General features: G+C 38.8%; 2 protein-coding genes across 2 annotated transcripts in view; both read left to right on the forward strand.

Annotated features, from left to right (window-relative positions):
* The window catches only part of RAB3B (RAB3B, member RAS oncogene family), a 61442-nt gene extending 56056 nt beyond the window's left edge, over positions 1 to 5386 (forward strand). Inside the window, exons 4-5 of the mRNA XM_088153980.1 lie at positions 49 to 173; positions 3592 to 5386. Of these exons, the coding sequence (XP_088010106.1) occupies positions 49 to 173; positions 3592 to 3779 (313 nt within the window). The 3' untranslated portion in view covers positions 3780 to 5386. The remainder of the gene's footprint in view (positions 1 to 48; positions 174 to 3591) is intronic.
* A 4481-nt stretch (positions 5387 to 9867) lies between these two features.
* NRDC (nardilysin convertase) overlaps positions 9868 to 16415 on the forward strand; it is a 32404-nt gene continuing 25856 nt past the window's right edge. The window contains exons 1-5 of the mRNA XM_007431247.4: positions 9868 to 10305; positions 11430 to 11706; positions 13454 to 13535; positions 15067 to 15220; positions 16128 to 16201. Of these exons, the coding sequence (XP_007431309.1) occupies positions 9929 to 10305; positions 11430 to 11706; positions 13454 to 13535; positions 15067 to 15220; positions 16128 to 16201 (964 nt within the window). The 5' untranslated portion in view covers positions 9868 to 9928. The remainder of the gene's footprint in view (positions 10306 to 11429; positions 11707 to 13453; positions 13536 to 15066; positions 15221 to 16127; positions 16202 to 16415) is intronic.

Below are 16415 nucleotides of genomic sequence, written 5' to 3' on the forward strand. Positions count from 1 at the left end.
CATATTGTTGTCTATGATGCTCATTGTAGAATCTTTCTTTTGTCACAGGGCCACTCAAATAAAGACGTACTCCTGGGATAATGCACAAGTTATTCTGGTTGGGAACAAGTGTGATATGGAGGATGAAAGAATCATTCCTATTGAAAAAGGAAAACATTTGGCTGATCAGTTGGGTACATGTTCAATTTTATCTTTTTTCTCCCTGCTCCCTTTCTTCATCCTGACCTATAGCCTCATTTCATCTTTTCCAGCTTTTCAATATACATACTTTATTTTTGTTTTTTCATGATTATATGATCAATAATTACTATAAATTGTACAAGATAGTATAGATAAGATATAAAATTATATCCTAACATTATCATAACATAAGTGGGGCTTAGAGAAAATCCTCTTTTTATTTTGATTTGGGATATTTGATACGTGCCAAGATGCCTGGAAGGGGTCAGTATTAGAATTGCAATTATCACGATTTTACTCCAGTTATTATGAACAGAAGAGTGGTTTAGGCTGATCCTGGCCACTAACTCTACTGAATGTATTCTCTCACCCATAGGCACTGTGCAGCCTTGGTGTATCTGCTGGGCAGCGGCTGGCTCAAATCCAGCGCAGCCAAATTGTGCATTAAAAATGGAAACAAGTAACATGCACATACCAGACCAAACCAGCTAAGTAACACACCAGATTCTAGATATCCTCCTCCTCCTCCAAATTTTGGTTTTCTCAGTTCCAAGTTTCTGGATAATATGCTAAAACTTAAACAAGATTCTGTTTAACAAGCTGAGTATGACATGGGGCTAGATGGGAACATGTCCATCATTATTAACATTCAAGGTGGATGACCATGCAAACACAGACTAAAAAAGAATAAAAAAACAGAGAAAAACACCAGAGTTTGGGAAGTCCTTGTAGTTCCAGAAAGGCTCAATCGCTGTCACTGCAGTAATTAGTTTGGTTAGAATGGATGGTCCAAATCCAGAAGCTTTTGGACTACAGTGCTACCACCAGCAGTTTCAGGGTTAGCCATGTAGAGATCTTCATTAGGCTCCAGCAGTGTTTGTCAGTTAGCTTGTTCACCAGTTCTGGGCTTCTACTGCAACAGAATGCAGTGCAGTCAACGCAAGAGAGCATTCCAAAACCTCTCATGTTTTTAATATTTCAGCCAATGATTATCAGAGAAGACAAGTCAGGGTTGAAAGAATCTCAGAGGCTTATGTTGGTCATTGTGTGTCTCAAAGTTTTTATTCCTTAAAACATGAAATTGGACTTAGCAATGTTTTCCTGCTCCAGTATTTGACTCAAGTAAGGCCTGTAGGAATCCTTTCCCCATAACTTTATTGCACTGTATGCTTTCTTCCTGCTTTGTGTTTTCCCTTTCAGATTTCTCTTCTTGTCCAGAATATCTGTTAATGAACTGACCCATTTCACCTGCCATTATGACTGTAACAGCCCTTCTACTTATGCCTGTATTCTGTCTGGTATCTCACTTTGCCTCAATGTTCAAGTCTTAATCATTATTCTAAAACTCTTCTCCTTTCTCTCCATAATTATAGGCTCCCACTGTATACTCTGCTGTTTGAATCCTATGTACTGTAACTAGATTCTAGCACCTCCACAGAAGTTCTTTGTTTATCCTAGTCATGGTTCCAGAATCTTAGCCTGATACTTATCACTGTCTTTCTGCTACTTTGCAGCAGATAAATTACACTGCCACTCAGATAGGTAATCAGTGGGAGCAGACTTGGAATGGAGGTATCTTGACTCACAGAAAAAAATAAATGCTGGGTTTACACACCACACTAAAGATAGATTGTTTAACCATATTTTATTGAATAAACACAGTTGGATTTGCACAATATTCTGATATTTTTCTAACAAGGATAACTTCCAAAACTAAGAGCTGAAGGAATACATGAAATAAATTAAAATATGAGGACAGTTACTGTATATCAGAGAAACTGGATGCTTCACAGAATGCAGAACCAAGGAACGTTAAAGGAACATTAGGCTTAAAAACATAGGCAAGTCAGCCTTGGCTGAACACCACTAGCAAGACAGAAATCACAAAACAGACCTGGGGAATGTCAGCATCCTAGCATGATATAACAGACGTTTCTCCAGAATTCTTAGAAAAGTAATAGAAATGTATAAATATCCAAATAATTGAAATAAGGAAGTTATCAGCGGTCATCTACATGTCAATTAATGACTGGTTGTGGGCATTCCACTCCACTGAACACATGTAGGATCTATGGACCTGAGATGCTGCCAAGATTTTTGAAGAATGTAGCAGCACAGCTAGAAAAATGTCAGCCACGTATTCATTGTCTCATAAGGAATTTCCTAGAAATCATTTCACCGATAACAGTAGGTGTGAAAATCTGTATTACATGATGAAATGTTATAGGTTAACACAATGTGTGAGTTCAAAGATAGCTCTCAGGTCACATTTCAAACATCACAAAGTACAGATCAGTAGGTTTTCAACAAAAACAAGCAATTGCCAATGTTTACTATGTGGGGGGAACTGAGGAGCCTGAAATTAAGTCATGGATCTAAACATACTATTAGCAATCCCTTTCTCAGGAAAGAGAGATATGTATTTTGCTTTGGTCCCATTATAGCTGCTACTATACTGCATATCAGTGTTGGCCAAACTTGGCCACTTTAAGATGAGTGGACTTCAACTCCCAGAATTCCCCAGTCAGCCAGTTGAAGTCCACTCATCTTAAAGTGGCCAAGTGGCCAACACTGCTGTATATGTTCCTGTACCTCTCGCATGAATCATTAGTACTTATGGACTTCTGAAAGACGGCAAAGTGGAGAATAACCACAAGAGGTTTCAGGTACAAAGATATATCTGACAAAGAAGCAGTTGTGGATTATGAGAAAAAGACCAAAATCCATAGACCTCACAAATCAAATGCCTTTCAGTGATTAAAACTGTATAACGATGGACACCCATCAATGGCTCCTTTATGAGAGGAAATGGAATAATCTAACAGAATCAGGAATATGTATGCTAGTTAGCTGCATAAAGGCTTCTACATTTTCTGCAGTTTTCTTAAAGCCTGTGAAAGCATTATGCTTTCACAGGCTTTAAGAAATCCTTGTTAGGTGAATGCTTGTTAGCTACTCAGCTTCCTAAAAAATTATGGACTGAGTACATCTTGATGTGATTTAGAAAGGTGTTTCTTATGTTATTAGCAAGACTGTATGCTCAGAACCACTTATTAGTTACACTTTACTAGTGCAAGGATTTTAAGTATGCATTCTTATGTTGTACATTGAAATATCTTGGTGGGTCACTGGGCTTCTTGGGGAAGTCTCTGCAGAACCCAAGTGGGCAGAATTTGGAATACATACCTCCAGTTGGACCATTCACAGGTCAAATGCTTTCAGAAACGTTATTCTATAAACTGTGAGACAATGACAACCCTTCTTACCTGCTCTGAATTTGAGGTGTTATTCTCTTAAGAAACCAGCTGTTTATGAACTGAACGGAAAATTTAACTCCAAAGTAGTATGAAAAGCAATCTAGGGGCAACCTGATAACTGATTTGTCTACTTTTTTTCCAAAATAAAAACTAGGTTTTGATTACTTTGAAGCTAGTGCCAAGGAGAATATCAATGTGAGACAGGTCTTTGAGCGTCTTGTAGACATCATCTGTGAGAAGATGTCAGAGAGTATGGAGTCAGAAGCTTCAAAGGCTACCGCTGGGAAGAATGTACGTCTCACGTATCAGCCACCCCCCCTGCAGCAGACGTGCTCCTGTTAGTGCCTCAAAAATCAGTAGGAAAATTTTCTCTGATGCAGAAATGTTTTATCATCACTTACTGTCTTTAAAAAGGGACGTGTCTGTGCTGGTGGAACTAGGTATATTTGTTCAATGTCCACAAAATGCCTGTAATATATTCTATGCCATGAAAAAAATAAGTGGCTGTAAATGCTAGCGTTCCATTGAGAATTTATCTTAAGGTTTAATATTTTATAGTGTTATCCCATTCTGAATTATGCTTGACACTCCTAATAATTTTATTAATAATTGAGCCAGATAGCATGAATTCAAATACACTTCTGCATTTGTTAATTAGAAGCTATTGCTGAGACTGAAGTATGTTTAAATATTTGTTTTAATGTAAACAATTTATACCATCAATCAAGAAATAGCATCTTGCTGTAATGAAGATGCACATTGACTGCATGTTGACAGAATTAACAGCAGAAGCACGTAACAGAACTATTAGCACATGCAGAGACAATTTTAAGATGGTGCATTGCTCCATTTATTTATTTATTTTTGGCAGTTTTTGTGCCCCTGTCCCACCACTCAGCCCCCAAATACATCTGGTTATGTGGTAGTAAGTCTCACTGAACTCAGTGGTAATTATTTATTAAAAGATACACAAGGGGTTGTGTTATAAATAAGGTTGCAATGCTATATTCACCATTATCAGAATTAATCCAACTATGCTTAATGAGGCTTACTCTGGAAACCTAAATAAGATTGTACAGTTCCATAAAATTTGCATAAACATACACAATGTTCATTTCATTTCAGCCATTGTATGGAGAGTAAAAAAAAATCAGACTATGTGAATTTTTCTCATTTTGGTATTAATTATAATAAAAGTTTTATTTTCTTGCATATTTATGATTTGGTGTTTAGGAGGTACTGTCTTATAGTGCTTGTAGTGTACTTATTGTTCTTGATAAGTCTCTGACAAAATAAAATGTTATTTGGTAACTACAGGTTATCTTATTAATTTAGATTGCTGATAGGCACAAGTAACCCATCCAAATACAGTAGGATAGTCTTTCAAGCGTACAGCTATGCATTAGAATAAAATTTCTTTCTAAAGCTGGTAGGCAGAGTAAACAAGAAATTCAGGCAATGTTAATTAAATTGCAATTTATATACTATGTTAGGCTGTGAATCATGTTGAATTCTCCAGAAGTAGAATTCTTCAGAAGGCCACAATGTTAACACCAAGGGAGAGCTTATTTTTCAAGTACCACATATGAAAGGGAAATTTGCTAGATCGGCCTTTCTCAAACTTTTGACCCTGGGGGAACCCTTGAAACATTTTTCAGGTCTCAGGGAACCCCTGCACATTCAGGCTGATATATAGGACAGAAGTTACAAAATTATTATATTCATTTCATGTGCAGGCCTGTTTATATGCATTAACAGTGTTCTCAAATTAAAAATAAAGAATGAAACTTACCTCTTTAATGTGAAACCTGTGCTTGTTTTTTTACTGCACAAATACTCAATTCTGGGCCAAACCTGAGATAAGCACAGACGGATTTCATCCTCAACTGAAATAAGACGATTTCTGTCTTTGCTTTTGATGCTTGTTAAATAAGAAGTTTGCTCACACATGTAAGAAATTGAAAACTGCAGCAAAATGTTCAGTGCCTTCCTATGAATGGCAGGATACTCTTCTTTCACAGAAATCCAGAATCTGTCCATGGGCAGATCAGTGAACCTCATCCTGAGTGTACAATCAGACTGCAGTTCACAAAATTCTTCCTCTTCCTTCAAAGTGAAGTTCTCAGACTGAGCAGAAGATGCAGAGAAAGGATCCTTCACCCAGTCATACATTTGTGTTGAAAGGGAGGGAAAGTACTGATCAATTTTGTTCTGTAGTACTTCCAGGTGGTTTTCAATTAGATTTGAGACTTTCTGGTATCCTTCCTCATTCTCAAACCAAAGCAGCAGTGGAAACATTTCAATATTTCCTTTTGCAATATGCTTTTTCTAAACAGTTTTTTTTTAATCCAAGAATCTTGTCACCTGAAGTCAAAAGAGTTTCTCCAGCGCCTTGCAGAGACTTGTTCATCTGGTTCATCTGATGAAAGATGTCTGCTAAGTATGCTAGTTTCTGCAACCATTCTCCATCTTCAAAGCACTCAGCAAAATGTAAAGTACTGTTTTCTCGAAAATACTCTTGTAATTCTGCCTTCAGGTCAAACACCCTGTTGAGAACTCTTCCTCTGGTAAGCCACCATATTTCTGTGTGTAACAGGAGACTTGCGTGCTCTTTGTCCAGGTTTTCAGTTTTTAAACATTCTTGAGTGAACTGGTCTTTGTTTAATAAAGTTAACCATTTTTGTAGCATCATCCAGAACTTTTTTTATTTCATCCCCAAGAGTTTTTAACATCAACACCTCTCTATGAAGAAAGCAGTGTGTGGGGACAACATCAGGACTTTCTTACAGGAGAAATGAAACCTCTCATGGAGCCAACCACTGATGGAGCACCATAAGTACAGATCCAACACAGTTCCTCCAAGACAGACTTTTTGTTTCCAGATACAAAGACAAAACATTAAATACATCTTGGCCTTTGCAGGTAGTTCTTCGCAACAGAAAAAAGTTTTCTTGAATTTTACCATCATTTACAAATCTTACAAATGCAATAATGTGACATTTATCGGTGAAATCTGTTGATTCATCAACTTGGATAGAAAAACTGTTGTTCTTCAGTTTATCACACAAAATCTCTTCAGTATCATGTGACATGACATCAATATGCTTATTGTACTGCTTGACAATAGAATCCTTTCAGTTTCTTGTACTGCATCTGATCCTAGCATTTTTCCCACTATTATTTTACATGCTGGCATGATTACTTTCTCACCCAAAATGTGACTTTTCCTTTGCTGTGTAATGCATTCTGCTACTAAATAACTTGCTTCTTGGGCTTTTTTACTGACTGTCATTTTATTAACAAAAGCTTTACTCTGTTTGTTCTGGGATTCCAATAGTCATTTAAAATCATCAGAACTTTTACCTGTCTTCTGGCTGTGATTTGTAGTTAAGTGTCTTTTTAATTTTGCTGAAGCCATTGCTGCATTTGTCAATTGTTTGCCACAGATGAGGCACAATGGAATAGGACAACTTGGATAACCAGTCCATGTAAAACCCACTGATAAATAGCTTTCATTGTAAAGGCGGATTTTTTTGAGTCCATTGATGTACCAGTGCAGGGAAATGCCTGAGAAGATTTAAATTCTTCATTATCGTTATCATCATTAAACTTACTGGTACTGTCCATTCTAGAATCCTCCTCTTCTCTCTCATGCCTCCTCTTCAGAAATTGCCACATTGGACCCTTGGACATGACTGAATAAATATGTACGAAATTTATTTAAAATAACGGGATAAAATAACTACAGGAAAATTGCAAGGAAAAGATGTGGAAGGGAGAGACTGACATCACAGACTAAGTTGGACGAGTCCATTAATTTCTTGAAAAACGTACTTCTCCTTCCCCTCCCTTCAATATATTCTTCTCTTCCTGCAATATGCATTCACCTGTTATCAACAGTCTCCACTATCTTGTGTCAAAAATTAAGAATGGATTGTTCAGTCTCTGCTCATCACTGCAAGAACGTTTTGCCTGAATTTGAAATAATTTTTTAAATCATGATCTCCCAGGGAACCCCTAGTGACCTCTTGTGGAACCCTAGGGTTTCACGGAACCCTGATTGAGAAACCCTGTGCTCGATCAACCTCAAACCCTGAAGGTAAAGAACTTGATTTACATAAATACTACTCTCTGTTGATCCAAAAAAATGATACCGAAAAATGGGAACATTGACAAGGTTTGAGTTTCTGATATGAGAACTACTCTAGGTGTAGACTGTAACAAGGTAGGGAAATGATTTCTAGAATTTTTTGCAGCCCCTTCACCAGCAGCTGCAATTTTCCTGTATAACAGAATACAGTATCACGTTGCTTATGTTTTGTCCTGTCTCTTGGCATTTTGAACTGCAGGGCGGGCTGCATATGTGTTGCTCTGGGTCCATGATCAAGATGAAGAGGGTGGGGTCTTAAAGCAGTCAACAATCTTCTGAGCCGCTGTCCAATTGCCTCTCACTTAAGGATACTTTTTTTTTCTGGAATGTTTTTCTTTGCAGCCTTCAGTCTAATCTGTCCCATTGTTTTAATTTGATCATTCTTTTGTAAATTTGGTCCCATTCTCCTTAGTTTTTGGAGAGTTAGCCTGCTGATGGATAGATATTGCAGACAGACAAACCTCAAGCCCCTTTGTATAATATGTCCCCAAAGGCATACATTTCTTAATCCAGTATTAACAAAAGTCTGGGATTTTCAGATGCAAAAGAAAAATACACCGCTCTGAAGTGACTTAGCTATATTATAGTCAAGGAAACCCTTAATATGAAGCCTAATATAATAATTATAATAAATATGAAATACATTTCTAGTTTACCTTTTGCCTCCCCACCCACCAGTCTCCTTAGCTTCCAGGTTCAAAACACAATAAAGATAAAATGAAATATATTAAACATCAGTATGAAGGTGGTACAACAGGGTCAGTTAAAAATAAATTTCCACAAAATTAAGGCAGTAATTCTATTAACAGCATTCCAGAAGTAACCTCTTGAGTCAGGCCCAACTTCTGATGACTTTATGGGCATTTCCATGCAGTTTTCTTGGCAACAATAAAAGGCTGATCATTCACTTCTTCTGGGATACTTTTTTACTTCCTGGTCTAACATACAGATTTAGTAATTCCTGGTGGTCTCTCAACTAAGTCATAACCAGAGATCCACTAAGGTCATGAAGGTACTGCCACTTAGCTAGGCTACTCAGGAGTAAACCTCATTACATTAAGTTTTGAGTACAGTAGACATAAAACTGAGCATATGCCAAGCTGGGGGGAAAAAACTGATTTACCACCTTCTTTATATATTGGAAGATTCTAGATTAGATTAGATTACAGCTGGGTCTTAACTCACCAAGTATCAAGAAAATTCTTCTGTGCAAAACAGCTAATTTAAATAGATGGAGAAAGTTACACAATGTTTAAATCTTTGCTTACATTTTACAATAGGGTGGCTGTAACTCAAGATGATTGCAGATGGCTTAGGTTTACTTAAATATGTTTTCATAGGTATGGGTTGCAACAAGTCTTAATATAGGTAGAGAATGCCACCTCTCTTTTAAAGTAATGATATTGTTAAGATCAATTAAGCATTGGGTGTAATTGTTAAATGTTAACTGGTTAAGTATGAGTTAGGTACTCTGCGGGGGCGAGGGGGGGAGAGAGAGGATCCTCAGAGAACTGCATTTGAATTCTGAAATTAATTGTGTATTGTTATGAATTAAATTTATGTACATCAATCCTGCTGTATCAAAATTTAATATAGGGTCTTTCTCCACTCCCACCCCCGCTTCTTTTTCTGCCACGTCTCCTTTACATTATATGGGAAGCAACGTCAGGTGTTCAGTAGCGGGTGGGATCAGAGAGGCACTTCTTGGCTATCTCAGGCTGAGGCAGACGTGCCCCTTTCCTATCAGCTACATCTGCCAACGCGCCACTTTTTTCTCCCTGCAAGCATGCTGCTTCTATTATGGCCAGTATACGAACTGGAAGCAGATTTCCCTTCCTAGAGGTTGGGGATCTACAGGCTCCCAAATGTGGATGGACTCTAATTCCCATCAGCCCCAACCAATGGGGCCAAGGGTGCGGAATGCCGAGAGTCGGTGTCTGACAATATCAAAATATACCCAAATTGCTAATCCCTGCTGCAAAATAACTAAAACCATTTTCCCTTACAAACAATTCTACCACCAAACCCCCAGGTCTTGATCGAACCTCTCGTAAGGACGGACGTCACACATTTGCCTAGACAGCACCATTCGGTTCTGCACGGAGGGGAGGCGCCTCGGCCGAAGCGTAAAGAAAAGTACAATGGTTTGCTCTACTCCTACCTCCTCCGCCGCTGTATATCTATCAGCAAAGCGATTTGCCGAGAAACCTCAGGATTTGTTGGTAGGAATCACGTGAACAAGAACCTGAACTCTGATTGGATAATAGCGGGGGTCGGATCTTAGCACCGGCCTGTGATCTTGCAGGGTGGAGCGGCCGGGCCGGGGTTTGGCCCGCGGCGAATGCGGAAGGTGGGAGCTGCTGTATCGCGGGCACGCTCAGGAGCAAGTCACCTGCGAGTTGGGCAAGCCTTCAGCAGTCGTGGTTGTGCCGGCCTGAGTGACCATCTAGCCGGGCCCCGAAAGATCTTCGCCTTCAGGCCTATCGTGTGTCGCTCCTCCGCAGTCACCGTGACAGCCATGCCGGGTAGAGCCAAGACCTCGTCTGCCTGCGGCCCTGAGCAGCCTGAGGACTTGGAGGGCAGCCGTGGGGCCAAGGCTGGCGCCGTCCAGGAAGAGCCTGAAGCGGACGGCGGAGGCCCCACTGCCACCTGCGAGCCTAGCCCCAACGTGGGCGATCCCGAAATTGTCAAGTCCCCTAGTGATCCCAAACAGTACAGGTACTTTGAGATGCCGGAGCAGGCCGCCAAAGACGAGGGGAGGGTCGGATTTGTGGAGTGAATTTGCCCACTCGTTTTAAAAGCCATCAGCTTTTCCTGGCCGGATGGTCCTCCAGAAGTATTGAGCTATAACTTCTGTCGCCCACATCCAACATGGCTTGACGTAGCGATGGTAGTCTGCTACGTTTGGAGGGATGTAGAAGGTGCCCAACCGGGAGAGGCTAATCTCTGCTGAAGGCCACCCTCACCATTTCATTGCTCTAAAAGAAGTGTATATGGCCACTACAGTAGTTTAAACACTTGAAAAGGAAGGGAAAGTGACAAATCATTCAGGGTTGGTCTTTCAGTTGCTTGTGATTTTGTCCCTTTATTCAGAGGCAGCCTATCTGAATGCAAGTTGCAGATGAGGCAGTTGAACTTCTTATCTTCATGTCTTGTTTGTGAGCAGTCTGTGGGTATCCGGTCAGCTTCTGTGTGTGAAACAAGATGCTGGATATGCTTAATGTTGGTCTGATCCAATCCAGTAGGTGGATTCTTGAATTATTATCACCCAAGATCACTTACCAAGCACGGGTTTGGATTTGGCCACAGAGACTCAGGTTCAGAGCCATGCTCAGGCATTAAACACACTGCTTAGTATTTAAGTAATATAATAATGAGTTCCATACCTTTAATCTGAGAAGAAAATGACATATAACTCAAAAGTATACTGTGCTATGAAGTTATTCAAAAAAGTGTGGAAATATGAATGATCCCTGATCATGTTGACATGAAAGCAGGACTCACTGTCAGAATTGGATCCTATTTTTAGATCAGTATGTATTTTTCATTCTTGCCTCAAGCAAATAAATGGAGAACCACACAATCTGGAGCAAGGATAAGGAACAGTTCTGTGGAGGAGTGCATGCTCATGGTGGGTGGGGTGAGCCACATTGCCCATTCTGGAACCAACTCATTGTACCTTAAAACATATTCTAAAAGCAAATGGATATTTTAAAATACCTTGTTTAAATAGTTCATTAAAGAGATTCCGAGAAGACATGGCATACCAAAAATACCACATTTAGTTTTCATTCAAAGATAGTGAAAAGGATATCTAGCTGGATGTCTGTTTAACTTTCTAGATACATCAGACTAAAAAATGGATTATGTGCCTTGCTGATTTCGGACTTGAACAACCCAGATGGTAGCCCTTGTGTGGTGTCTTCAGAGGGGGAAGATGAGGGTGACTCTGAAGAAGAAACTGATGAAGATGATGATTCTGGAGCAGAAATAGAAGATGACCAAGAAGGCTATGATGATGAATGTGGTGATTATGATGAAGATCTAGATCCTGACAGTGAATTAGAAGAGCTAACAGATAAAGATGAAACTCGGAAAAGAAATAGTACAGAAAAGCAGGTATGTATAATTAATTTGGACTGAATAATTATAGCCATACACTGTTTTAGCTTTTGGTGTGATACACAGATAGGTCTCAGTTAGTGCGAGTTTGAATAATGCAATATTCAATTTAGTGCAAATTGTAAATTGATACCAAGTCACATTTAATGCCACCCAAAATTCAGTGAATGCGAGGCTAGTGTGTGTACAATTGAGGCTAGTACATGTGCCTTTGTGGTTGGGGTTTTAGATGTTGCTAATCTTTGTGTTTGCAAAATGGAGAAGAGGAAGATTCTGTCAAAGGAAAACATTCAAGTTTAAAAAAGAGCAGGCCTGTTATTACATTAGAGCAAAAATTAGACGTAATTGAGCAACATGAACTTGGTCATATCAACATTAAAATAGGACAAGATGTTGCAATGCCTGAATCTATGATAGTTTTTTTTTTGTTTTTATTTTGCTTTCTATAACTACTCTGGCTTTTTTAACCATAAATTTAAATGGTAAATATATTATTTTTATCCTATACTATGATATTAATATACATACAAAAATTTATCTTTAAAATTTTTCATTGCCTATTTCTGTCGAGCTGGAACTAATTACCATATTTTCTGTACACATATCACTTTGAATAGTGCAAATTTGAATAACGCGACCATTTTGTGGGATTCATTAACCACACTAATTGAGATCTACCTGTATATTAATAACTGGTCACTTCAGCCCGTCCCACTCGGTCCAGCAGAGGGGGCAGGTTGCAGACCCCACCGGTCAGGGAATTTCGATTGGTGGGGTCTAGGCAGAGAGCCTTTTCTGCTGTAGCGCCCGCCCTATGGAACATCCTGCCTCCTGAGGTCCGGTGTGCCCCCTCCCTCATGGCCTTCAGGAAAGGTATTAAATCCTGGCTTTGCCAGAAGGCCTGGGGGCCAGAGGGGGGCTCGCACCTGTGGAGATGGCTGGTGGGATGATGGTTGCCCCCCCCCAGCATCTTACAGATTTTTATAGGGCCAAAATTAGAGGAGGTTTTTTACGGTATTTTAATATGTTTTTAAATTATTTATAGTTTTTAGCCATCTTGGAGAGAATTGTATTTCTTCGTTTTTATTGTGAGCCGCCCAGAGTCACCCGTGGGGGAGATGGGCGGCATACAAGCCAAATAAATAAATAAATAAATAAAATAACAAAAGGCAAGGGAACAAATCACAACAGTGATGTCCCACTTTCTAACCCAGAACTTTTTCACCTCTGCTAAGAGAGCATTACTTTAGTATGTTCCATGTCCAGATTTATGAGTAGCCTTCAGCATTTTAGACACTCAGGTTTTTTTCCTCAGATTCACCTAGTCATGCATAAAAATGAACTAAGGTAGGGAACTTGGACATCATGCAAGCTTTGTGATTCAAAATCTGTTAGACAGATGCGACAGTAATTATTCCACCTTAGTGGAAAGTCTAGTTTATTCAAGACATTTGTGGTCCCTTTTCTGATCTTTGTGATAAATGTATCAATGACTTGTACAAGAAATCAGGTACTTGGAGATTCTAGGGACAGATCTTGCTTGTAGAATCCTAAACCCCCATTTTGACATAGCTCTGTATGTGTGCAGCTAAAGACCAGCATAGGCTTCTTTATGTTACACAGAACTGAAAGTGAAAAAAGATCCTTAAAGAATCTTTGTTTTAATGGAGGAATTTTACAGTTTTATATAGCAACCAGTGGTGTTTTTCTAAATATTTCTTATGTGTTTCTCTTCCTTCTTCAGTCTGCAGCTGCACTTTGTATTGGAGTTGGCAGTTTCTCTGACCCTGATGAGCTGCCTGGACTGGCACATTTTCTGGAACATAGTATGTTTTGCTTTAAATGTCACCTTTAATTATTTTTAGTCAAAAGTTAGTGTTGTATATTTTCTCATTTTGGTGATTTGACTGTGTTGGCCTGCCCACGCTCCCCAGGGCCCGCCTGTGGCACCCCTCGTGTTCCTTGTCTAGGACTCCCACCTCTTTCTGCTTAATGACCGTGGGGTCCTGGGGTTACAATTGCAACGGGGGCTTCTGGGATTGCTGTCGCTAAGCAGTGCGGTCACATGACATCACACTTTACAACCACACCACTTAGTGATGGCAGTCCCGGTCCCAATTGCTGTTGTAACCCGAGGACTACCTGTATGTGCCATCAAGTTGTTGTTAACTCCTAGTGACTGCATAGATTTTCTCCATTTTCATATTATAATTGTTTTGAAACATGAAACAAAATTTTAATGATGTTTTCTTACTGAAATATTTATAATTTGTCTTTTGCCCTAAAAAGTTCTTGGGACAGTAGATAAATTTTTAAAAAATCAGTTCAAAGCAATAAATTAATTATTGTGCTGTGGTCTCAGAGAACTGAATCAGTTTTATTTAAAAATAATTAAAAGACCAAATATGATTATTGTCTCTCTCAAATTTGCCTAACTAGAGTAAGGCATTTCACAGTCAGTATGTTGACTGTCTCAGGAAAAACAATATCTTAATTTTCCTGAAGTTGAGTTTCTGTTGATGATGTTATAGAGCTTCCAAAAAATATAGCAACAGTCTAGGAGCTCAAAGCTGAATCTATGACACTCCCTCCTCCAAATTTTTTCTACAGTAACAACTCTGAAGCAGGTTGGGCTAGAGTCACCTAGGGAGCTTCCATGACTGAGTGTAGACTAGAACCTGGTTCTCCCTGCTTCTCACCTTAACCACTATACCACACTGTCTTTCTGATAGCGTGAGCCCAGACTGAAAACAATTCAGATAACCAGTTTTTTTAGAAACATGGTGTTTAGCTGCCATTTCTTGACTTAGGAGTTTATTAAAAAGAAAAAGAGGTTGGCTATATTGGCTAATAATGATCTAGGATGGCAAAATCCCATGATGATTGATTCTGCAAATACTTGTTTTAGAACCTTTGGAATACAACCCTGCTTCAAAGAATATTCATATTTTCCTTTTGACTGGCTTTTTCCAGCCAAGATTGACATGGGTCCTATAAAGAAGAGCTTGGCCTCGTTCCTCCAAGTAACTTATTCTCATCTTAGGCTGACAAATGGAAGTACTGTACACAATGGCTGGATTTACACCTTGTATTAAAGTGTGATTTCTTTAATGAATCATGATTGGGTTCAAGCAACATGCTAAGTCATAATCCACGTTTTACAAATTATGTGGTTGGCTTCACAATAGTTTAGTCAAAACCAAACAGATCAGATTATGATTAGCAATGAGTGAACTGGCCTCTGCATGTATGAGTGCAAGGGAGAGAAGGAGAGAAAAGATTACTAATGTCTATGGTATTTATATGTTTCTGCTATTAGAATTAATAGCTTCCTTTCTATTTTTGATTTTATCCTAGTGGTTTTTATGGGTAGTTCAAAATATCCAGATGAGAATGGATTTGATGCCTTTCTGAAGAAACATGGCGGGAGTGACAATGCATCAACAGACTGTGAACGAACCATCTTTCAGTTTGATGTACAGAGAAAATATTTCAAGGAAGCTCTGGATAGGTAACTCAGCTGTGAAATGGTGGGAGTGATACTGCACTACATTTCAGTTGTTAAAGTATTTAATGGGTTTCCAGCTTTTAAGTAAACTACTGAAAAAAGTAAATCAAAAAAAGTATTTTAGTGGTTAGATCTTTTGAAGATATATGAACTTGTAAATAAATGTAGAAGTTATTGCTCCAGTAGCTTACAAAAAAATGTCTCAGTGTAGTAAGACAGTTTTTTAAAATGAGTAAATAGTTCTGTAGAGCAGGGATGGGCAAATTAAAAAGAGAAGGGAGCTGTAAATGTCAGGGCAGTGATACAAAATTGTTTATGCACATTAACTAGAAACAGTGCTTTGGGAGGGGGAGCTTTTTATTATTTTGCCAAGTCTGTTTAAGAGTTACACTGCATCTTTTGTGCATATTTAATTTCAAAATGGTAAGATCTGTGCCACCAATTTTCAGCAGTTAGGTTGGGAGGGATCTCTAGAGACCACAATAAAGGTTTTTGAGGCCATGACTTGCCCACCTCTGAGTTAGGTAGACAGTTGTCCTGAAGAGTGGAATCTTGTGGGTTGTTCAAAGTTGAATTTAATTTTACAGGGAAGATAATTAATTGTAAACATTAAAATGTGAAATTTAAACAGGAATTCCTATGCCTTGGACTTTTGTTAGAGGAAAGCCAGTACATTTGGGACAATTCATGCTGAAGCATAAAAAAATGAAGATTTCTTAAGGTTTGCATAGAATGTAGGGAAAAAAATTAAACATATCAAAACAGGTCGTATGACCATTTAAAAAATATTTTCTTATTATTGCTCTTAAACTAGGACGTGGAAAATATCATTAATTGCAATGTTTCTGTATTTAGGAATTAATTTTATGTCAGACTCAACATTTATGTTTACAATAATTTTCTGCTTCAGGTGGGCACAGTTTTTCATCCACCCTTTAATGATCCGGGATGCAATTGATCGGGAAGTTGAAGCTGTGGATAGTGGTAAGAATTCTGAGTTATCTTTTAATTTCATATTCAGCTTTTAAAAACCTACTTTGCTTGGCCTGCAGATATTAGTAGCATCCTTCCATCCATGCAGGGATGCTCTTACTAACTGAACTGCAGGTAGTCCTCAGCTTACGACAGCAGTTGGGACCAGAAATTTTGTCACTAAGCAGTGAGATTGTTAAGTGCAATGTCAGATGACCGCATCACT

This window comes from Python bivittatus, unplaced genomic scaffold (assembly GCF_059951505.1).
Source record: "Python bivittatus isolate LINGU-HERP-01145 unplaced genomic scaffold, Pbiv_v1 ctg000700_np1212, whole genome shotgun sequence".
Classification (NCBI taxonomy): domain Eukaryota; kingdom Metazoa; phylum Chordata; class Lepidosauria; order Squamata; family Pythonidae; genus Python; species Python bivittatus.